General features: G+C 48.8%; 1 protein-coding gene across 1 annotated transcript in view; it reads right to left on the bottom strand.

Moving 5' to 3' along the window:
* The window catches only part of GALNT14 (polypeptide N-acetylgalactosaminyltransferase 14), a 108,289-nt gene that overhangs the window by 35,257 nt on the left and 48,394 nt on the right, over positions 1 to 24,638 (bottom strand). The window contains exon 3 of the mRNA XM_086629950.1: positions 9,112 to 9,210. Coding sequence (XP_086486076.1) covers positions 9,112 to 9,210 — 99 coding nt within the window. The remainder of the gene's footprint in view (positions 1 to 9,111; positions 9,211 to 24,638) is intronic.

Raw genomic sequence — 24,638 nt, 5'->3', positions numbered from 1 at the left:
AGCCTGACCTAAGAGCCGAGCACTCAGTATTCCTGGGAAAAGCTGAGGTTCATCCTTACCACCTTGTGAGCAAAAGCCAGGCGCTACGTACAGCCAGGAGAACGCGGCTTTTCAGCAGCGCGCACATCTCACCAAGGTTCCTAACAAGGCTTACAGCACCGCTGCTGTCACCTCGCCACCTCTCCCGGGGCTAATGATACGGTGTCCACCGACAGCAAGGACGACAACACAGAGAAAATTACCCAGCTCAAACCCATCTTTATAGAGCTCACAGCCGCGGCAGGATGACTCCTGTTTTTATCCGTGAGCTGATTGTGTTTCAGAGGCTGCCGAGAGGATAAGAGTGGAGTTGGAGACCGCCTATTTAATGAAAGTGAGAGGCTGGAGGATGTGGTTCACAGCTCCCTCCAGGTGGGCAGACCCTGTGAAATGTGGCTGAAAGCTACAATCTTCCCTTAATTATGCCACCAAGGTTTTTTTTATTATTATTATTATTATTAAAAAGTCTAGACCTGTTCTTCCTCTTTCCTGCATGGCGCAGAGGTCAGCAGAATTACACGTGCCCCAGCAAAGGGTCAAGGCTGACTTCTTGAAGCCAAAACCCCAGGGCATCCCAAAAATCTCTTAAGTGCTTGACTTGGGCTTTGATAATGCCAGTTGAGTTGTATGTTTTTTTTCCAGCATTTAAACTTCTTTGCCTTCATCCTGAGAGTGATTCTTTTTTCACACAAGGGTTTTAAAATCCCCCCAAATTCCACACCTGACTGTCTTCTGGTCTGGCTTAGAAAAAACCTTCAAAACTCCCACCAGCATAAAAGGGCAGACATCCTACCGGCTAACAACCTTAAAGTCCCTGATACCTCTAGATCCTTGTTGACAGGTTTCCCTAGTCTCTCGGGCTCCCAAAGCTCCAGCAAAAAGCCTGGAAGTCTGGAAAACCACATCTTGTGTGATCTGATCTAGGGGGTCCTGCTCTGGCAGGGGGATTGGACTAGATGATCCTTTGAGGTCCCTTCCAATCCCTAACATTGTGATTCTGTGATCCCTGGCCCAGACCCTCGTCAAGAGGGCTCTGACTCTAGTCAAGGGCAGGATCCCCAGGAAACCTGGGTGCTCGGGAGCCACCAGCCCAGCTGGCCAGGACCTAGAGGGATCTGATGGCATCACCCATGGATATTTAATGACGTTCAGTCAAAGGGCTGCATTTCTCTGACAAAGCCTTCTTGATGAGAAATCGCAAGCCCATCCCACCCAGGAGGTATCTTAGAGTATCTATGGCTATCACCAGGTGCCTGCTGCCTGCACCGGTGTACCTCCACCCCATCAAGGGCTGAAATTAAGACAGGCCCAGAGAGAAAGAGTTGAGCTGGATCTTTTCGGAAGGAGAATAGGACATCCCAAGGCAGATGCTTTAAATGGATCCTCCCTCCATGGTTGGTTGTGTTTTTTTTTTTCTCCCTCCAGCAGAAATCCTGAAGAAAAGGGAGTTTTATCTCAGAGCAGAGTGGGTAAGGCTGGCACCTCCCTCATGGGGCTCCTTAAAAATCACTTCCAAAAATTACTTTCCCTGGAAACACGATCCCTCCCTCCTCCAGTTTCAGGATTTTGGCAAAAGCCATGATTTTCCCCCCACTTTAGATGTCTTGAATGTTAAGGCTGAGGTGAGAAGGAAGAGAAAGCCTTCATCCCCTAAGCAACAGGCACAGTGGGAGACCTGACAGCCAGGAGCTGCTGTGGCCACCCCAACATCGCTACGGCTTGGATCAAGCAAGGTTAGGTAACACCACCTCACCAATGCCCGCAGCCTGCACAAAATACTAGAAAAAGCAGCTGAACGCCCCTCCTCCCCCTAGGGCACACAGCGCAATTTAGATGTGCTGTTCCCACCTGTCAAGTGGGGTTTTTTTAATTATTATTATTATTAATAGGTTTGTTATTTTTAAAAAATCCCCATCTGCGAGAGCTGAGTTCAGCACAGCACCGCAGCTGAGCGTCAGTACAGGGAGACAGGAGAGCAATATCACGCTCAGCGGAATATTTAACAAGCGCTGATTGCCTGGAAACCTAACTCGGTGAAACCTGCAGGAAAGAAGCAGACTTGTAAAAAAGCCACTAAAATAAATAAATAACCCGCCGAGAGCAGGGGGAGGCAGCGGGTAACTTGAATATTCAAAGCCTGCCTCCGCCCCGTGTCTCCCCTATAGATTTGGCTGCCAGAAGTGCGATGCAGGTCTTAACTCCACAGGAAGGCGGTCACAAAGGGCTCAATTCTGCTTTTGCTGGTACCAGAGAGAGAATATAACTCAACCAAAACCGCTGCACTGGGCTGTAGACTCAGACCTGGGCCCCGAGCAGTACTTGGTGCCTCAGAGGAACTGCCCCCGGGGCATCTCTTATGGAAGAAAACCCAGCATGGACTGTTTTTGAGGTGCTGGGTGGGGAGATGCACTGCCTGGTCTCTGCTCAGCTACCGGCTCCCACTGTTCCCAAGTCAAGTGGTTTGCTGCCAACTCTGTGACTCAGCTTGCCACCCCGTAAACCAGGGACGATGTCCCCTGAATGCCAACGATGGCCATTTGTGGGACGTAGAGGGTTGATCAGAGCAAGGGGGAAAAAGTCGGCACGCTGTCCGACAAGGGAAGGACATCCCCAGGGGCTGCTCTGGCTCCAGGAACTGTCATCCTTCCATGGAGTTAATGCCAGACACCACCGCAGCTGACACAGCATCCCCTGGCACCGCGAACAGCCTCACCCCGCGCCATCGCCCGTCACTTCCCCTGTGGGACTCACCCACCGCGCGACGCTTTCCCAAATCCTGAGCGAAAAAAGCCCTGGTGAGGGTGGCCCAAAGGCTGGGTGGGTCTACCACGGCTCCAAGGGACCTGACATCCACCAATCTCAGCAGGCTTCGAGATCATTATTGCTCTTGCGAACCTGTGCACAGACACCCGCGAGCCCCAAAATCTCCACTAAGCTAAGGGCCACTTGACACAGGCACGAAGGGCTCCGCAGCAAAGGCTGCAACGCTGCAGCTGAGAGCAAGCGCGCCGGCTTTTCAGCCAAGCCAAATTCACGCCTCCAACGCATTTTTCTACCTGTGCTCTATTAATCACGCGATAACACACCGATGCCGCTGGAAACACAGGAGATTATCAACACCCCTCCTGCGGTGCGCTCCTCAGGGAGGACGGGAAACAGAGGCACCAAATAGGGCATGCTTGCAACGTTGCAGGGATTATTTTTTTTTCAGATAGACTATAAAATTGCTTTTAAAAATTCAAAGCCAGCTTTTCTATTACTTGTGCCTTTGCTCAGCTTTGATTTCTTTTTTTAATACTTTCTTTTCATTCTTTACGTGCGTGCATGGCTTTTTTTCTCTTTTATATGGGTAAAATCAGAAGACAAAGAATACTATAGTGCTTTGAAGTACCCCTGTTATTTATAGATTTTTTTTCCCTGAAATCAAACATAGGTAGATATACTGCAGTGATGGGCATACTTTAACAAATCAAAACAGCTTTTAAGTTCTGTTGAGCCAGAGATCACAACACTTTCTCCGTTAAATCGCCGAAAGACCTGTTACCATCAAAATGAAAACTCACGCCTCTACTCCAGAAAGTGCTTATGCTTATTGAACGCCGTAAGACAAGATTCACTGCTGAATTATCTTGAAAAGGTAATGCTGAAATTTTTGTTGTTTCAACGGATTTAGCAGACGTTATGCAGATTTAACCACAGAGAATTTCACCATAAATTTTCATCATAAGGTTCTTCTTTCATCCTCCTTAACAATTTATGTGGATCCTTTTCCACGTACCCTGAGGTAAGCACTGGATCCAACAATTCCGCCTCCAAATAAATACCAGTGCAAAAGTCACCTTGACACGTAAGACACAGAAAATGTTTGCAGGGAGGAGTTCAGATCTTCTGACCAAAGGGTAGTATGGTTTTGGTCATCACCCAGAAAACCAGTCACTTTGGAGAGGTGACTGTAGACATTGGTCCTCAAGAAATCATGAACCCATTAATTCTCTCCATGGCAACATATTGGGACTTGTTAGGGGGAGCAAAAAACACCTTTGGGAGTATAATAAAGTGTCAAAAGGGCCAAAGGTCACAATTATCAAAATCAGAGTGAGAGCGCGGAGAGAAAATGCCCAGAAAAATGAACTGCTTCAACAACTCAAAATGGCTAATTATGTAGGAAGGGAGACATCACACCAAGAATGACAATAATGAGCTTTGATTACACTGCGGCTTTCGCATTTTATTTTTTCAAATACCCACCAAGCTCTTTGAAATTCAAGAGTTCTCTTATGTTAACATCAAAAGGTAAAAGCGCATGGAGGGCCGTGTACTTAGTCACCGCGAGAGATGATTAGCAAATTAAGGGGAAAAAAAAAAAAAAGGCCAGGGTTTAAGCAAAAAGCAGGGAGAAAAAAAAGAAATAAAAAAATAGTCAGCACAAAGTGCTAATTATACAGTTTCTGTGCAACACCTGGCTTGTTTTCGCTTCTTTAATCAGGCTCGTTTCATATATGGCACAGACTCTATATGGTGCCGTCGCTTCCTAAGGAAGGAGGCGCGCGGCTTTGTCATTTCCCTGTCTCAGATGTGTCTGGATGCAGACAAGGGAGCGGCACAAGGGGAAGGTGCGAGGTGCCGCCTGTCCAGGACATCACTTTTCTTACTTACGAGCGCCGGAAAATGAAAGGCACGATATTCTCTCTGCTAATTAACAATCTAAATATTTGATGTGGTATTCACAGCACTCGCATCAGGACTTGCCAAAGGATGTGTTTTGGTTTGCCAGCGAGAGGTAAATAATTAAGCTTCCTTATTCCTGTTCTGAGCTCCCCAGGCTGCACGTTCGAAGAATAAATAAATAAAGATCACTCAGCAGAGTAAACGGGACCGTCTCACTCCCTGCCTGCCAGGTCGCTGGCACAACAGCCTTCTATGCTCCTCTCCTGCCCAGCCTGTGCCAGCACTGACTGGCCATTGAGCTCCCAAAACCACTCCAATGGAGAAAGCCCTGGTGGTCATTGATGGTCCAGGAGCAGAGCATCACTCCAGGGCAGGCAGCGTTCCTCTCCCTGCCGCTTCTAGGGATGGGGCACACACCAAACCTTGCTCCCCATGGACCTCAGCAGGGGATGGCACACTGCATCGAGCCCTGAATGCACGAGTGTCGTCCCAGCGGTGGCCACATCTCAACGTGTGAGCATCATGGAGAAGGATCAGCAAAGGAAAGGGGATGATATTCTCATAAGCAAGCTATGGAGCAGGTCCCCCTAACCACATGGGGTTACATGATGGGGAGGCATTATTACCCATCACTGTCAAGAGCCCCAGCATCCAGCCCAGTCCCAGGTGATGAGGAGCACATCTTTCCTGGCCACGCAGCTCCTTCCCCTCCAGTGACTGCTGTGGCTTTGGGGACATTCTAAAGCCCTCTCGCTGGAGGAGTCAGGCAGCTAGAGCTGGGCAATGAGGTGGATTCTCTTCCTGAATCCAGGCTAGCACAGGATGGAAATGGAAGAAAGTAGAAATTGCATTATTTTTTTTTTAAATGCCTCTATATTGCTTACTTTCTCCCTTGCTCCTGCCTACCTTTCTTGAATATATTCACATGGTCCCATTCCTGTACTGTGGAGACTCTTCCCATCTTTCATGCACTGAGCCCTGGAGCTTGAAATACAGGAAACCAAACCGTGGGGGGATAAGAAACTTGCCCAAGGTCACTGGAAAAGGGAGTGGCTGAAACAAAAACCAACAACCCAATGGCAGTTTCTTCACTGTCTGCACAGTTAGAACTACTTTGCTATTCCCCACCTCTGCCTTTCTGGCCTCTTCTCTCCTTCTCTATTTCCCTTCCTCATGACACTCATCCCCTACTACTTGGACACTCGTATGTATTCACAAGCATAGCTACATATGCATTTACAAACACTGACTACATCATTTGCACAGATTCAGGAGCTCGATTAATTTAGCTTTTCTGGTTTTGTTTTTTCTTCCTCCTTTTCTTCCAGCTGGCAAACAGACAGAGAAAAGATCATGAAACTTTTAAATTAATTCATTATTCAAGACAGTCCGCTAGCTTTTCTCAACAGCTCTGACGATGCGAACTGTTCATAAACGAACCATCCCAACTGTTCGGAATGTGACTTGCAGAACAGGAGCTGTGGAGGCCACGTGTGGGTGCCTCTGCGCCACAGGTCAGAGCACTCGCACCCTCACCAAGAGCCACATGAAACGCACCAAGCCTGCAACACAGCTCAGCCTCAGCACTCAGTGAGCGTTAAAACTCTTCAGCACCTGGGAAAAGCGTAGGAAGAGCAAAATCCCTCGTGCGCGTCACATATGTGGTCCCTCCTCCACGAGCTCATTTCTTCCCCTGCTAGAGGACACCTTCCCCAGCGTATCCTTCTGCCACTCCTCCGTGCTTATGTGGGGTCCTATAAGAAGTGCTCCCTTTAGGGGTACAGTTTCCCATCACCCATGGCTTTGGACAAGCCAAGCAACATCCCTTTGCCCTGCTTCTTGCACAGTGGTTAACAGAGAATGCTTGTTTTGCAATGAGGCTGGACAAGTCAACTTGCTGGAACTCAGGAAACCAAGTCTGTAACCCAAAATCTTCCACCATCTTGTCCATAGATAAATCACCTCTCGGTTTGTCCATCTGTCACCTGGGTTACCTGAGCTCATTGTGAAGACACACCGTTGAGAACAGCGTAGAAGAGGTGCCCGTTCTACTCACCGCCCGTGCTCAAAGTGCTTGGAGGCACTTGGCCACAGACTGCTCCAAAAGGCACAAGGCAGTGTCAGGAGGACAGTCTGTTGTGACGAGCCACGGATAACACTCCATGTTGTTACAGCCACCATGTGATGGAGTTATCAGGAAGATCTAATTAAACTAAGCATTTGCTGAGCAAGGGAGGGAAAAAACAGAGCAGTCAGAAGGCACAGCAAATTAACCTACAGAGGCTGAAGAGGCAGATGAGCTTGATGAGCTCTCAGCTGGGTCCAAAACCAGGCAGGAGATCGGAGTCCATGCACAATCACAGCTGGAAAGGAGCAGGGCAGGTGCCATGTCACCAGCACAACTTGCTACCAAGAGCTGGTACCCCTAGGGCCAGTAGGATCAAAGCAAGCTTCTAAGTGCTACATCTAGGAGAAAACAGTGAACCCTGGTGCCAGGAGGCCACTTCCAAACCATGGGGACCAGAAAAAGGAGGGTGAGCTCAGGATCTCAGCCCAGGGAGAAGCAGGGGAGATGAAGACCGAGGCTGTTGTCTCAGTTCCTCACTGCCCAGGTTTGCCTCTGTGGTGTGGCTCAGCAGGATGTTCTGCAGGGCTGTGGATCCATTTGGAGATCACTCTCCAGGAAAGAGGGCTCAGAAGTGACCCCAGCACTGGGGAAAACCTTCCCACAGACAAAACACAAGCACCAGGACACATGAGTGGGGAGGAGTGATGCACAGGGTGGGAGGTGTGGTGGAAATCACACAAAAACAGGTAAGGAAGGCAGTAAAGCCAACTAATGAAGTCAAACAAAGAAAACAAGAGGAATAAGGAAGAAAGTCTTTTTATATCTGGAAGTCAGAAACTTCAGAGGACAATATCCTGGAGGTTGAAGCAAAATTCTACCTACCTGTATTTCTAACCATGCTATCATTGCAATGGACAGCTCCCTAATGAAGCCAGACACAGGGGATCCAAGCATAAGAGCCATATCATGGGTCTAACATCTGTCATGTGACAGCATCACTCATGACTTACAGGAAGAAATAAGATTAAAGTCCATCCTGCACTTTACATGTTATGAGCATCCTATATCTCAGGGGTTGGAGGACTGCACTTGGCTTTGCCTTGCCATCTCTGTTACAATGGATTCTGGAGGATGGTAAACCCATGCAAGGCACTGTAAAGATAAAGGAGAAGGTCCAGGATCAAGGAGCTGGTACACAGCACCGAGTGTCAGCACTCTGACACCCAAAATCCACACACCAGAGAGAAAAAGCAGTGATAGATTATTGAGTGTGAAGCAAAGGAGATGGGATTGGGCATGAAACCATAAAGCAAAGCAGGAATTCAATTTTGGGACTGTCAAACTCACTGGGTGCGTTCACCTAAGGAAGGACGGTGTTTGCAGAAAAGAACCCAGCGAGAACGTGCTGGTGAACAGGGCTCAGCTGAAGCCTTCCCCTCAGCCAGCAGCCCCAGTCTGACCAGTACCAATGACAGCAAGGGGTCCTAGAGATGCCAGGGTGTAACTGACAAGGCTTGCAGCAGGGCAAAAACCTCCACTAAGTGGGCACAAAGCACACCTGCAAAACACTGGCACAGAGCAGAGAACACCCAAGCTCGCTACAGAGGAACCCACCAGCTGAGAGCTGCAGACAGAGCCCTCAAAGATCACTTAAATCTTCCTACACGAGAACTTGCGGATCCAAGGTGCACAAAGGGATTAAACGCCCTTTTAAAAAACCTGAAATGAAAATTAAGTCTTTACCCACTACAGCAAAACACAGCCAAGAACAAACCAACAAATGAAGGAATGGCCGCGTGCCCAGAGAGCTCCACCGCATTTCCGGAGGAGAACAGAAACCACCCTTGAAAATCCAGCCTGCAGGCACACCATTAAGGCTTCTCAATTAGCCAAGCCTTTCTGGCATTCGATGGATCACTGGAGAAGCTCAAACAGCAGTACTGGAGCAGATATCTGCAGAATAACAGCTGTCCTTAGAGGACTGGGACAAAATACAGCTGAGCACTAATACCCAGCTCCATGTAAAACCTCTTGTCCCAGACTCCATCTAATTTCCACCGCTTTGCCAAGAGCTGCCCATGCTAGACCCTGCAAAGGGAGCACAGCTTCTTACTTTCCTTTTTTACCATAAAACCCGCTTCTCAGAGACCAGCTTTCAGGCTAACTTCTCCCGGTAATCGTTTGAGACCGTATTTGGCCATATCTGGTAGGTCCAGTCCCGTTGCTGTGGGGAGTGCAAACGGATTCCGCCTTTATCCATGAAAACCTCTAACCCACTCACTCTTTTTTAAGAGCTTTTAAATAAAGAGCACTTCCAGCAACCCAGGAGCTCTTACCTCCGAATCGTCCTCAGCAGGGTCGACCTGGCCTCGTTGTGGAAGGTGATGATGACGCTGGTTGGCGGAAGGTCCTGGCGATAGTGCAAAGTCGTACACCTGGGGAGGGAGAAAGAGGGAAAAGGCCATTCAGGCGCTGGAATTCAAAGTGGGAGCTCACTTCATTAACACAGGGAGCGGAGTCCATCAGTAGATGGTCCTCCAGCCGCTATTTTTTAAAAAAAAAAAAAAAAAAAAAGAAGAGCTTTTCTGTGTGAATCCTTTCTGAAGAAGTACAGAAAGTGCTAAGTAAGTCACTGAGGATTAAAGCAGCAAAAGGAGCTTAACTGTCATTAATAGGAAGGGATGAAAAAGGAGGCACCCAGCTTGCAGCCTTTTTCTCTACCCGTTGCTCCCCAGCTAGAGCCAGCCAGCACACTCTCTTGGTGCCACCAGCCTTCCCTGCCAACAGGCAGTGGGAAGATACAGGTCCTCCCTTTTTACACCAGTCAGGGCAACACCACCTTCAGCAAAGATGCTCCTTGCTGACATTAGTGTGACGGGATCAGAAACAAGTCCTTCACGACAAAAGTAAGGCAGAGGTGAGGTGCCTGCAGGAGGTCAGCCGCGAGTCCGACGCTGCCGTGGTGGCTTTGTGAGCTTCACGCGGGGCTTTCGGTGTGGTCCCAGCAGCACTGGGTTATCGCCATGAGGTTTTTTTTCTTTCTTAAACTGAGGCAGGGACCAAAGCACTCTCGCACCCATCCGGCTGGTGGCACCAGCAGAGGTGAGAGCATCGCTGCAGCTCTAGCTCCGAGCCAGCTCCAGCTCCAAGCCACCTCACTCCCACCTCCCCAGGCTGCAATTTCCACCCACCGCCTGCAAGGTGAGCCAAGTCCTCTTTCTAAATTAATTGTTTCCTTATTCATTCTTCCTTAACGGCATAACTTGACTATGGGCAAGACTGGGATTTAACGCTTTCCAAGCCAGCCTGCAGAAGGTGAAAACCCACAACTGCACCCACAGCCCCCACTGTCTCCTTCCCAGGAGGAAACATCGTGGAATCTGTAATTACTCTGACCTTTAGCTGACGAAATTTGTGGCTTTTATAGGCTGACGCCAACATGTTCCTATCTCAGGAAATCCAGATACACCTCTTGCATCTGTGCTGCTTCTTCCAGGTCCCTGTCAGCCCCTGAGATGGTCTTAAGATGACACACCAGTGGCAGAAGGGCACTCCATGCCCAGCCTGAGGAGCTCCCCATCACAGCCATGGTGTCTTCTCTTAGTGCCACTGCCTAGGTGCTACCACTACCATCCTCAGATGAAACAAGAAAGAGGACTGAGCAACCACTCAACGAACCATCAGTTTGCACCCTCAAAGTTCTGGACCACAGTATCTGCAAGGCGAAGTAAAAACGAATAGAAAAATTAAGTTGGAGATGGAGAGGAGAAAGCAAGTAAGAGTAGCCAGACACTGCTGGTTTATAGTATCAGCACAGTAGGTTGCACCTCAGAAATGCCAATATTCTTGAGATATTCTTTTTAACAAGGTTTTTCATCTTTTCATTTTGAAACTGCATTTCTGATTATTTACAAAGTGAACTATATGAAAGGAAAAAAGAGCGTGCAACAGGTGAAATAACGCCAAAGATAAGAAAAAAATGACATATTGGGTGGGACAAAATATTGACAAGCTCACACTAAATCGGTTGCTGCTTTCTCTCATTTTTGCGCTCAAAACCTTTCCCAAATCCTGCCTCAACTTGAGCAAAGCTTGATTTCTCATTATTACCCTGTTCTTTCAGCATAGTCACCAATCGCAGAAATTCATCACTGAACCAATTCTAACTCCAGGTCCATCCTCAAAGGACACCAAAGTTGCACGGCTACTCTGCGTGCAGGAGAAAATTCAGTAAACATTGCCACGTGTGACGACACCCTCGTTCATCAACGTTACATCTCAGGGATGCCAAAAGCAGAGGATTTCTGAATTACTGAACAGCACTGGGTCATGCCCCAAGATGATCACTGGGTCACTGTGGCCCCTCGCATCATTCAGGAACCAACTTCAACTGAGCTTTCCCAACCTGATACGATGAGAAAGAAGCTCCTGCTGCTGCTGCTCGGCACATTTTTTGCCATGCTCAGGCTCAGCTCTCGCTTGCTTTGCAGAGCTGCAGGGACAGGCTACGACAGTTGCTCTCCCCATGCTATTTATACACCATGATCCCCTAACCGTCCCCAGATGTGCCTCCTTCTACCCACTTCCAGCGTGGCATCAGGAGGGGTCCTGTGGAACAAACAAGGGGAAGCTATTTCTGGAAAAGAATGGAAAAGGGTGAAAAACACAAAGTCATTAATACTTTACTTATGTTATTACAAGAGTTAAGGAGCTAATAAATAAAAGCCATGGCGGGTGGGTGCTGTATCACCCAGCAGTGGGAGTGCCGGGGATACTGCCAGCCAGCAGTGCGATGAAGGCTCCTCGTGCCTGACAACATCTCACTTTTAAAACTCCAGATATCTGTCTATGCACCAGATCAGCCTAACTAGATCCCGCACGCACGGGAAGCACCAAAATGTCATATCCGAGCACCTCCAGAGCTTGGTGGCTGGCTCTGTGACTCACCCCTCACTCCGGTCTAACAAGGCTCGTCGCATCCCAAAGACGGGATTGACGACTGCACTGCCACCACGGAGCAGGCAGGGACGTGGCAGCACCTCCAGCCTCTGTGATAGTGAGACTTGCCTCCCCCCAAAAAAACAGCCCTAAAAGGGTTAGGCTGAGCTGCTGCATCTGCCACGGCTCCTCTGGGGTCCCTAGGTAGTCTTGACTCTGCCCTTGCTCAGGATTTTATAGAATCATAGAGTGGTTAGGGTTGGAAGGGACCTTAAAGATCATCTAGTTCCAATCCCCCCTGCCATGGGCAGGGAAAATTTCCACTACACCAGGTTGCTCAAAGCCTCATCCAACCTGGCCTTGAACACTTCCAGGGATGGGGCAGCCACAACTTCTCTGGGCAGCCCTGGGCCCTTCTTTCAGGAGCCTTCCCAAAGTTTCCTCCAGTTAGTCCCTTATTTATTTTTTTTTTTCCTTCCCCAGTGTAACTGCAGCTAAACATCCTGGCTCCCCAGAAGGCAGATTTCAGTTTAAGTTGTTGACTACAAGTGTTTTTTTGGCACTTGCTCGGGTAATAAAAACCACAGCTTGGAAAAGCATTAAATCCAGCATGTCCAGAATTATTTTGTGTGACAATTACATCTGGGGTAATTTCAATTTAATACCTCACTGCAAGTGAAAATTGCAGCATGCAGCCCTAAAATTGCTGTAATAATGAAAATAAACCTGCTAAGAGCTGCCTGTGCTACCTCAGGCTGACACTGGATAAACGTTTTGTGCTGCTTATGGTATTTCATAGGTCATTCAATTGCCAACAAAAAAAGAAAAAAAACCAACCAAAAATAACACCCACAACATTTTCAGGAAACCAATGAAAGTCTGAGGGTTCTTTTTTTAGACTGTTCCAAAAAAAATGTAAAAAAGGAAGCAATAACTGCATTGCTTATATTTGCAGTGTGTTGAAACTCACTGGCTAAAGTCATTTAAAGTTTCCTGCTTTGAAACCTTGCAGCAGGACTGGGGAGCAGGAATGCTGCCAGGCTGAACTGCCTGCAACGTGGGCTGCTCCACCAGCTCGCAGCATCTAGGGGGCCAGAAGAAGACAGAAGCCAGGCTGGCCTGCCCTAAAAACCCCAGAGAGGTCATCCAGCTGGAGAAACAATTTTTCTTTTCTCCTGCAAACCCAGAAGTCAAGCTTTCATTTGATGGGAAGTTTCGCTTTTCTGTTTTAAGGTTATTTCCCATTCAAATTCGAAATAGTTTCAGAATGTTATGAAATTTTTAACATTTTCCGTGAAGTCCAAACTCTCCCTGAACACAGCTCACCACTACCAAAGTGCTCTCTGTGTATTTATTTCAAACAGCCAGCCACATCAGACAAAGCTACACCATCTTTCAACTCCCTCCTGGCTCCTCTCTTCTCCTTGGAAACACGTGGGAGAGCAGTCTCATCACTACACAACTAAATGATGAGTATTGTAAGTTTGTCTCCACACTGTGTGCTCACAGGGCTCTCCCTCTCACATCAACATAGAGGACAGAGACCTGCCATCAGAAATAGCAATGATTCACACCACCACCGATGGACAAATCTACAAGCACTCTGGGTTTCAGATGACGTTCCTTGAGTCTGACTAGCTCTCCAAGCTTGATGGCTCTGTCAAGTGAAGACGTGTGTAAGAATCACATCACAGCAGTGCAACTACCATGAGCTGCACGTTATAGACTTGGACACTCCATGAGAAGCAGAGAACTTGGCGGAGAAAGGGGAAAACAAAAAAAAAGGCCTTTTAGCTCACAGAAAAAGTGAACTAGATTACACAAATCCCCACAGCAACTTCGAGGAAGAGTTAATACTAATGTCAAAGCTCTCAGCTCACATCCATGCCAGAAGAAGAGATCTTGCCAGCCTGGTGCACACCTCTGAAGGGACTCAGCCAGTCAGGACTGGAGCAAGCCTCTGCTCCAGCCTGGCCTTGGGCTGCACCAAGTCATCCATGCCTGGGAGAAATCTCTACAGCTTTGCTCAGTCTACACACCAGCCAGTCAGCATCTACCTCCCAGGGACCTTGCTATGACTCCACACCCAGAGAGACAGACAGACACAGTGGCAGGGAACGTGAAGGAGAAGGACCAGAGATGCTGAAAACACATCTGTGCCTTACCAAAGGGACAGGAGCCAGCCTGCTTTTGGAAACCGGTGGCAGTCCAGGAAAGAAAAACAAGGAGAGCTTTCTTTTATCGTTTTTCTTTCTTATTATGAAAAACCAGCTCAACTCTCTCTGTTCTGAGCTGCTTCACCTAACTATTGAGGCTGGGTGTCCTCAGTGTAGTCACTGCAATTCCTCCCTCCAGGACCCCAGAGGAAACTGGAGCAAGTCTTCACAACCAACCAGGTGTGAAAAATCACTCCCTTGGAGGAAAATGAAAATGACTGCCCTAGGGAGGGAGAGAGTGAGGAAGCCACCCACTGTTGGAAAGCAGTCATTGCTGGGAAGGAAGAGATGAGAGCGCCAGCTGCCTTGCCCCGGCCAGCAGCAAACGTGGGATGCAGGGATGGCGGGACATGCAGGCACCTTGGTCATACCTCTCAGAACAACCTCTCAGAGGGCACAGTCCCCAGCCAGTGGGAAACTATTGTGCCTAAACCCTGTCTTCGAGATGAGGCAAAATTACAGGCAACTTCTGCAAAAATACTCTAAAAATAGGGACCCGGGACATATCGCGATTTAGAGCTATATAGCAACCTATGTGTCAACCCGTATGGAAGTTCACCGAGCTCACTGCTGGACAAGACCATGGCACTGTCTCACCTGACCTCTGGGCAAGACGGTCTCTGGCATTTTTCCCAGTTATCTGGGCATTTCTCAGTTATCCATGCATTAAGCCGAGTGACTTGTGTCTGATTGCAGAGCACCTTTCAAAAAATCCTTACTTCATGCTCTCCAGAGATGGAAAATCCCAGAAGCGCTGTTCACATGACAGTCAATGCGTCAGTCTTATACAACAGTATAAACGGGATACAACGATTCAGTATTTGCAAGACCGGAGCACACAGAGGGGTCCATGGCCTTCTTCATGATATTCATCTCCTGTCAAGACCCTCAGTTCTTCTCAGCTCTCCCTGAGCGATCCTTCCTGCACACTATCTTGAAATATTTTGTCACTCAGCTTCGAGAGACCTTCAAAATCTTACTTTGTCTTCCTGAGATATGCTGCTCCTCCTCTTTCTATGGGTACGCTTCACCCCCTCTCAATCAGGACACGGCTGTCAAAGGGAGGGCTGACCGTGGTCCACCTTGCAGCACATCTCCAGCGCTACTATGCACTGTGTGCGCTTGCCAGCACATGGGGCCATGCCAGAGGACGGCTGCTAGCAGCAAGCAAGCTGCTTGCACATCCTGCACTTGGGGTCAGGTCTGGGACAAAGACTTACTGAGAAAGCTCTGGGGATTCCTCCATAACGCCAAGAGTTTTGATGCCGACAACTCCACCAGGACACACCACAATTTGAGTGTGAACGTTGCTGCTCAGAGCACAGATGTGACTTTTGTAGCACAATAGGAAGGAAGAGCACTGACTGCGGGGACTGACACCAGCTACAGACCCTCTTATGTCTATCCTGGTCCTGCAGGTCCACCTCGGGCTGGCCATGACCATGGGTGGGTTGGTGCTACCAAAACACCAAAAGGCTTTGAGTAAAGAGAGGCTGAAAAACCACCTGGAAGGTGGAGCACTCTGGAGAGCAGCTGTGCCAAATGGAAAAAATAAGGGACAAGGAGTCAGATGTCAGCTGGCGATGCCACGTGATTGCAGGGAACGCCAGCTCAAGTTTGGCTTGCCAAAGTGAAAAAATACCCTTGAGAAAGGTCGGTAGGATTCCTCTGTGCTGCACTGGCACACACCCCAGGTTCTCATTCCCGAAAAGGGACTGACAAATCCCCAAGGTGGCATGCAACAGCCTCAGTGGCTGCTGGGGCCAGGAGGAACAGGGGTGATACAAAGAGAAGAATCCTCGGTTGAGCAGACAACTTGGGGGTGTGCACGGGCTCGAGTGAGGGTGAGGAGGCACATCTGTGACAAATATTCAATGGTGGTTGTTAGCGTCAGAGCTGACAAGAAATTATTTAGCAGGCTTTAACTAGATGTAATTGGATAAAACTGAAAGTAAGACCATCAGGAAAACATTGCCAGGGCGCTGAACCGGTTCTGGCTGTAGATTAGACTCCCAGAGGAACCTGTCCAAGTCCCAACCTCTCCCTTTCTCAGCACACACTATTGCAAAACTGCTAGAAAATGGGCAAAAGAGAACAGCCCTCCTGAGGGCAGAAGATGCAGCCACCAATGAAAGAGGTCTTCTCAGCCTCTGTGATTTTCTGAAGTTGATGTGCTAGCATGAGTGTGTTGTCTGAAGGCAAGCAGCTCCAGCCCTGGCAGAGGACCACCACGCACACTGGCCACCAGGACAGGGACCTGCAAACGGGAACCTGGGTTCAACTCGACTGTTCAACTCAACCTCCTTGTGTTGACCAAGAAGGACATTTTCCTACACAGTTTCTGGAAATTTGAAACTGTGCTATATTTGGCTAGTGCACAATTAATATTTCCTCTAACTCACTGCCTCTTTCAGTCTCTTTCTTTCTTTTCCCTGCAAGATAGATATCTAAAAAATTAATCAAACAGCTAAATTTGAAGAAAGGGGGAAATGCAAGAAGGCAAAAATAATCTTCTGTGCACATGATGTGCTGCTGCCTGTGAACCTCAAAACTGATGAGATGATGCATTTATAATTTATTAAAAATTTGCTGGATTTTTGTCTTTGGAAAAGGGGCGGGGGGGGAACTACTAAAAAGGAAGGAGAGAATAGCACGGCTGCATTTAAAAACAAGTTAAACTAGATTGTGTGTCTTGATTTTCAAAGTAGCTCATGCATAATTCAGACTTCCAGGGCCCTCCACACAGACTTGGGGTCTGTCTTGCTTCTTGACTCCCTCCACCCTTCCTTCCTCAGAACTGAGGCAAAAAGAAAAAAGGAGCCAACAAAAGTGAAAAAAAAAAAAAGACAACAACAAAAAAAAGAACCTTTTCTGTTTTCAGTAGAATTTTAAATCATGGCCAAATTTCTGATGCTAGTTTTACTGGAATACCAGAGCTGACATCAAAGCTTTTCACCTCATGAAAGTAAAAGCAAAACCTGGCACCTTGCACCTTCCTGGAAAGGCATCAATCCTCTATTAAAGATCTTTAGAAGCCAGGACAACCTCAAATTACATATCAGAGGGTCAGAACCACGGATGTAAAGATTCATTAGAGAGGACGCTTTCTGACCAAAGCTTCCTGGCACCATGTGGCAAATCAAAGTAGAGAAAGTCCCCATTCCCACAGCACCTCCTTAGTCACAAGTGGAGAAGCGCAAACCCAAATCCACGCTGCCATAGCTCAAAAACCACTTTAAGCGTGCAGGGATCTGCAGTGCTTAAAGCAGAAATCCAGTCAAATGGCCCAAAAACATTGCCTGTGATGGCCCTTTTGCTACAGTTGATGGAGTAGGACTTTAAGGCACTGGGTAGCTGAAAAAAACCAAACAAACGAGATTTTGATGGAAGAAACTGTCTCATGGCTTTAATTATCAATAGTAGCGAGCCTCGGAGAATTAGTTCCATCACTTACTAATACTCGACTTCGATTTCAGCCTACACAAACATCTTGAGTCAATACAAATACCAAGACAAGCACAAAAGTTAAACAAACAACTTCATTCTGTCAGAATTACTTGGAGCAAGTTATCAAAGTAATCAATGGCATGTAATAACCATAAGACAAATGGTCAATACGTTATAGCAGTCAAAGGCAGAGGATGGCTCCAGCAGAGAGTGATCAATGGCACTCTGGGAACGCCAACGTACTTGATGAAGCGATGTCCATCATGAAGTCACCAGCAGGCCCTGGTAAGGTTCAGGTGGGCACTGCATCACTCCCTGCAAAGGACGCTGAGTAAAACAAGGCTTTCTCTTCCCTATAAAAACCATAGGACTCTCTCTCCACTGGAGGAAAACAGGTACGTGCAGTTCAAAGAGGAGACCCAATGCCTCCATGGATCGACCAGTGTTGACACACTCATCCTGAGGGCCACAGTGGGGGCTGCGGTTGATCCTGGTCTATCAGAGACCCCCATCGCTCCCTCCGGTGGGAGGAAGCCCTCCCCCAGCAGTGGCACGCCGTCTCACCAGTGACTCCGGCAGGCACTGACGCGCGTCACAGCATCACTTCCACTCCAGCACATCGTTTGTTCCAGAGGAGCCCAACGTGTACTTCTCATCTGATACTCGAAATCACTTGCTTTTAAATACAGCTTGTCATTTTTAGATGACTAGAAGTGTCAAAAACATTTGAGATCTAAATGAAATTTTTTCCTTTTCAGGAGGAGAAAAACAGACCCCTTTGGCCTTCAGTTTTCCTGTATTTTTACGTTTAGATTCACTGAGAGTTTTGCTTCTGGTTTATCCTGAAATTGCTAACGCCTGGCTTTTCTTTTTCTTAAACGGCCAAAGAATCGAAACACGGTTATTCACTCGGCTCTACCAAGCCCTGTCCACTTGCACAGCCCCCAGATTCAGGCTCTGGAGATGTGGCACTGACAACACGGATGTAACGCAGGTGTAGGGAGCAGAGCAGGTCCCACCACCTGCTTGGTCTCCATTTCCAGCTTCAGCCTCTTGAACAAAAGCAGCAAGTCTGTGCCTGGACGCTGCTCACCTTGAAAGAGAGCAGCTCGTCCTCAGGGCACTGCAACTGGCAGGTCACTGTCTTTTATTGAATTCCCAGCTCTCCCCTCTCTCCATCTCCCATTGTGACAGGGACATGCAAAAAGATCACCGTGCCACAGCCAGATATCTGGGGAACGAGCTTTTATCTCCAGGTGAATGTGTCACAGAAGTGGAGCTAATTAACTGGGGCTCTGTTTTTGAAAAAGGTTAATATTTTATCACGTCTTCTGTCTTGAGGAATAATTAGCCCTGGCAGTACCAGCTCTGCCGTTTCCCAAGGGACTGCGCGAGAGACCGGGGGCTGGAGAGAGACACGTGGTATTGATGGATAGACAGCACTTCAACACAGAGCTAACAGTACATCTAACCAGTGGTTACTTCTCAACACAAACTAACCTGCCGTAGAATATTAACAGAGGCAAAACCCTGCTCCAAAGGTTCTACGTATTCTGCTCGTCCTATTCTATGCCCTCAGGTACAGAGGATGCTTCAAAGCGAGGCACTGCGACTCAGCCAAGAGCTGCACGGCTGCACTTGCAGCACCAGAGCACCAGTCCACGTCCCTTCTCCCCAGGTTCCACCACGGGTGCCAGCTCTGGGACAGTCTCTTCCATGGTTGCTCTGATGCTTGGGTCTGCAGAACAAGAGGGAAACCCCCAAGGGCTCCTCAACTCCTTCATCCCCACAACAAACCTTTTCTCCTGCGGGGAACTGAATTTGCTGAAGCAAATTCCCACAGGGATTGCAGAGAAGGTGGTCCCCCCAGTGCTTGCACAGCAGTGCTCATTGGGGGATACAGCACACAACGTCTCTCCACGAGGCTGCTAAGAACAGGGCTGGGATGCAAGCAGGGTAAACGGAGGTATTGTGAAAGATGAGGGAATCGCAGAATCATAGAATGGTTTGAGTTGGAAGGGACCTTAAAGATCATCTAGTTCCAACTCCCCTGCCACTGGCAGGGACATCCTCAACTACCTCAGGCTGCTCAAAGCCCCATCCAACCTGGCCTTGAACACTTCCAGGGATGGGGCGGCCACAACTCCTCTGGGTAACATGTTCCAGTACCTCACCACCCTCAGAGTGAAGAATTTCTTCCTTAGATCCAATAGAAATCTACCCTCTTTCAGTTTAAAGCCATTGCCCCGTATCCTATCACTACATGCCCTTGTAAAAAGTCCCTCTCATTTCAGATCACCCCAGAACTACTTTGTGCCTGCATTTTTCTTGGTAAAATGCAATGGACAGGTGGGTGGGGAATTTCCAAAAGGAAATTAAAATTGTCTCACAGGGAAACAAAACCAAAATAACTTAGGTGAACGAAATCTATCACTTGGAGCAGGAGAAGAAACTCTTTTCAGCTTTTTTTCTCTCCGAAACAGCAATTTTTGGCAAGTAAATATTACTCCAAACAAAATAAAGGTGATCTCCAGGGAAGAGACAGCTGGGATGGCGGCTGTGTCTCCACTTGAGTGAGCTCTTTGGGCTCTTCTAGGGAGGATGCTTGTTCCATGCGAAGGCTCTTCCTTCTCAGCTAGGCACTGTGGGGCTGGGACAAGGAACTTGGAGAAACAAAACACAGCACGTAGGAAATGTAATCCTACACTATGGTGTTTGCTGGAAGAGCCCAGCTGCCAGGAGCAGGGCTGGGAGACACCGAGGTCCTATGAGCTCCCGCAGTATGGGTGCTGCCGATCCCTTTAGTCCTGCAGACACCTTTTAGCCGAGAACACAGCTCAGGAATTGTTTCTGCTCACTGTGCAGACAGGTGCCATAACTCAACACTCTGGCACAGCTCTTTCAGATATAACTAGCTTTGCCCTCCAGAAAAAAAATAAAAATGAGTAACACAGCCACTTAACTGACATGTCCTCCTGCATTCAAAACACCTGCCTATGCATTTCCATCACCTCCTCATACAGTCTAGCTCACTCCTCAACTCCTTCCCAAGAGTCGCCCTCATCCTTCTCACTCAAGAAAAAGAAAAGGAGGGGGGGGAATAGGACTGCAAATCTACCACTGCAGGATAAGCACCATCATTTGTCATTTCCCTACAGCGCCCACGATCAAGACGCAACCAACCCTGCTCCTGAAGAAACACCACCCTCCCCCTGCCCCTGTCCCAGCGTCCCTTCACAATACCATTTTTAATTGAAGCTCCTCAGCCTGCTTTTCTCTAGGCAGCCCCTGGAGATACAAAACCATGGCACCTCCCGGCACTTCAGACCTGGCCGCAATCCAAAGTGGCTGTGAAGATCCAGCACCAGAGCCCATGACTCCAGGGCACAGTTTGTAATCTGGTATTGGTTGAGCTGTGGTCCAAAAACCTGAGCGGAGCCAGTGCCCTGCCAGGGTGGGGAAGGCATAGCACCTCCGAAATCAACAGCGTGGCTGTCCTTTCACTGTGATGCAGGTAGCCCAGAGGGAACGATTACCTGGCATCTCTGCCAAGGTCGTGAGGTTGACTGACCTGACCCACCACCTCCAGCTCCAGGGAGCGATCAGGCAGGGGCTGGAGGGCAGAGCAGCACTGCAGGCTGCCTCAGACGTCAGAGCAAAAGCCAGGATTGGGTTGGGATCTTGGCACTCAGAAGACTCTCTCCTCCCCAGGAAGGTCTACGCAAGTCACGCTGGATGGTTCGGATGTCGATGAGGCCTGGGGAGCACACTAACCCCCGGGACAAGCACCGACAGAGCCAACAGGACCGTGGTAGAAGCCTCATCACATTTGAGGAGGAAAGAACAGGCTCTTCATCTGCTGATGGTCTGGCGAGCAGCATTGGCCAAGGACAGTCCCCAGCCCAGACACAGGCAGCCATCTCAGGAGAGATGCAACTTCTCTCAGCCCTCTCTCAACCTCATGCAGCCCCTTTTCACCACTACTTCCTTCCCCTCCCATTAAAAAAACCCAAAAAGCTTCAGAAGAGTGCCTTAAATAGAAAGAAATATTTGAAAAGGATCATTGCATTCATCAACTTTTGCCCTCTGAAGCCACCTGTCTCAGAAGCCATCAGGTCTAGCTGCCCTGCTCCTCAAGCCCTCCACCTCCTGGCAAGCTGCCCCATGGGCCACCAGACAATAAACATGGGGCAGCAAACATTGCAGATGCTGTCACACATTGGGGTGGCCACAGCCATTGCCAGGATGAGGACTTGGGCACACACCAGACATTTCCCAGGACTGCATTTCCAGCCCAGTTTGCAGCAGGTGAGTACCCAGAAAGACCTGTCATGCTTCTTGCGTGAGCTCTGCAGAAGCAGTAGGTGCAGCTATCGGAAAGAGCGCTTTACTAACTGTTTGCCAAGCGTCCTCACGTCTATGCAAGACACCAGCTCCAGCAGAAGCAGAAGAACATGAAACACTGGTTTTGCAGTGCTAAAATGGTCCAATGAATACTTTTCTTCACTTTCAGGCAATGTCATGGAGTGGAGACTCCATGGGATTTTTATCTCTGCGTGGGAGTGGGATTTTTGTCTCTGACCAAGTTTTCTCAAGCCTTAGGAAAGAAAAAAATTTAAGAGGCCAGTTCCAGCTTGAAATGACAAGTCAGGGTAACTCGCTTTTTTCCCAATTTTTTCCCTGATGTTCTCTGAGCAGAGATCTGAGCAGAGATCTGGACAGATCACAGCCCTGCAACCTAGGTAGTATTTAGACAAGACCTTCTTCTCTTCTACGAGGAAATGCAAAGCAGATGGTCACGGTCAGTCCTTCAGTGAGTTCAGGCATCCCTAGCAGGAATTCAAATTATGGGTCCTATTCTCTCAGAGAAATGCGCATAAACCAAGAACCTCTCTACTGGAAGAAGTGAAGTGGTTTGGGATTTACACAAATGTAAAGGAAAAAAATGTGGAGTTCTGTGTGCACAGAGTACTCTGAAATACCAGGGACTAAAAAGTGCATAGAAATGTAGGGAAAACATAGGATGCTGCCTACAGCCCAGCCATTATGGCTTTCTCCTTTGCTGATGTGAACTGTAAGATGGCTCTGACCAGCTGACATGAGGAGCCTGTGTCTTTATGGCAGTCTTGGATGGATGCAGTGCTAAGGCCACCACATCTCACACAGAACACACTGCAGAGGATGCACAGTGGAAAGCAGGGCATGAAAACATCTGCCAAGCCCGAGCAGCAAGAGAAGCTGATAGTGAAATGCTGTGGGGACCACGCTGGAGTCTAAGTAACCCCACCACTGGCAAAGCCTTGCAATATCAAGCCAGAAAAGATACATGAGTGCAGTAGTTAAGTGCACTGGATGCAGTGATGGAACTCGAAAGAGGAGACAGGAGAACTCCTTTCACTGCTGTCTGTCATGGTTTGAAGCGGGGGGGGGGGGGTGGGCGGTGTGGGGGGAGGTCCAGGTGGCAGAAGCTGCCCACCAGACCGGACTCCCATCCCCCTCGGGGCTTGAGCCAATCAGCGCCTCTGCGAATTGCCCTATTTACGTCTGGACAAAGGAACCGGAAAGGTGTGCCTTTGCCCAGGAGCAAGGAGAAGGGAGGGGGGCACGGCCCCCGCTCCTGGCGCCTGGCCGGGCCAGTGCCCACCCTGTTGAGGATGGCCCCGACAGAGACACTCGGGGAAATTGGGGACAGTCCCGCTCCTGGGATGCCCGCCGGGCCGAGTTCACCCAGAAAGGACTGAGATCTGAGACAAACGGCCACAGAGACACCAGGTCAGTGAAGACAGAATGGAACAATGTGTGCCGCAGCTGAGTCCCCCTTGCCAGCCGCCCCTTTGCAACCAGTCCTCAGTGGAGCAAGCAGAGACCCACTCGCAGCCCGTGGAGGACCCACGTCGAGAAGAGATGCCAGAGCCTGAGTACGGTACGCATCTAGAGTCCGTGGGATGACCCCCGCCGATGGGGAGGTGTTTCTTTAAAGGAGATGCCTGAGCCTGCAGACTATTGTGAATCATGAGCACAAGTTGAGGCACATTTACGCATTTTAAGTCTGTACGGAGACGCATTTAAGGTCGATATGACGACCCACGCCGGAGCGCATTTAAAGTCTGTATGATGACCCACGTCAGAGCGAGTGGCAACAACTCCTTAGAAGTCCAGGACTGGTAAAGCCTGCACTTGGGGCAATCCGATGAGGTAAGGATTGCCTCCCAGCGGGTAGGACCTCACGCTTTCCCCGTGAGTAGGGGATCCACTGGAGCAAGGGACAATGGTGTAAGGACTCCTTCTCCTTTAAGAGAAGCGGCAGTAACAGCATGGAATGAATGACCTGCACTCCCCCATTCCCTGCCCCCTGCGCCGCTGGAGGAAGGAGGTAGAGCCGGGAAGAAAAGGCAAAGGGGGGGAGTAGTGTTGTTTTTAAGACCTGGCCTTGTTTTCTTGTTACCCTCTCAAGTAACCGTTTTTGTTTGCTTTTCTCTTTGTAGGTAGCTGTTAATAAACTGTTTTGCTTTAAGAAAACAGCCTCTTTTGCCCGGGACCGTGGTTGGTGGGTGCTCCTCTGTTCTCGTCTCGACCCTCAGCTCTTTTATTACATTTTTCTCCTCTCCATTTTACTGGAATGGGAGAGCTGCGTGGGGTTTAGTTGCCGGATCGGCCTAACCCACGACACTGTCCCACCAAGAATGACCTCAGGCCACCAAACATATCAACATCACCCAAGTAGCAGCTTGTCAATCACATGGATGAAGGTCTCCAGGCACGTCAGCAGTCCTCCATCAGGGCTACCACACAGTGGTACACAGATTTGAAACACAGATCTGCTACTGACAATCCTGGAAAAGATGCGGACGGGAGGGTTTAGCAAGCATGCTTCAATGTGCACCTACCCCTCCTCCCATTTAAATGCACTCACTATAAATGACTGGAGAATTAGACTCATAGTGTCTGCAAGATAAGAAAGATACGGGCAACGCAAGCGCTTCAAGCAACTTCAAAGGTTGTTACACAAACACAGGCAGTTGGGGGAGAAGAACCACAAATTATGTGTGCTGCAATCCAGGTTTGTAAATTATGTCAGCTCTTACAAAACGCTGGGCCAAACCTGAGAGGCCAGAGGCTCACATGGCCCAGTGGTTTCTGCAACAAGAGAAACCCGGGCTGATTTCATAGCTGACCCTCCTTCGAGCAGGAGGCAGGATCAGAGACCTCCTGTGGCCTTTTCCAACCTCAATTATTCTATGATTTTAAGAAGTGCCTGTTTC

This window comes from Tauraco erythrolophus, chromosome 2, assembly GCF_009769465.1.
Source record: "Tauraco erythrolophus isolate bTauEry1 chromosome 2, bTauEry1.pri, whole genome shotgun sequence".
Lineage (NCBI taxonomy): Eukaryota > Metazoa > Chordata > Aves > Musophagiformes > Musophagidae > Tauraco > Tauraco erythrolophus.
This window is presented reverse-complemented; position numbering and strand designations above follow the sequence as displayed.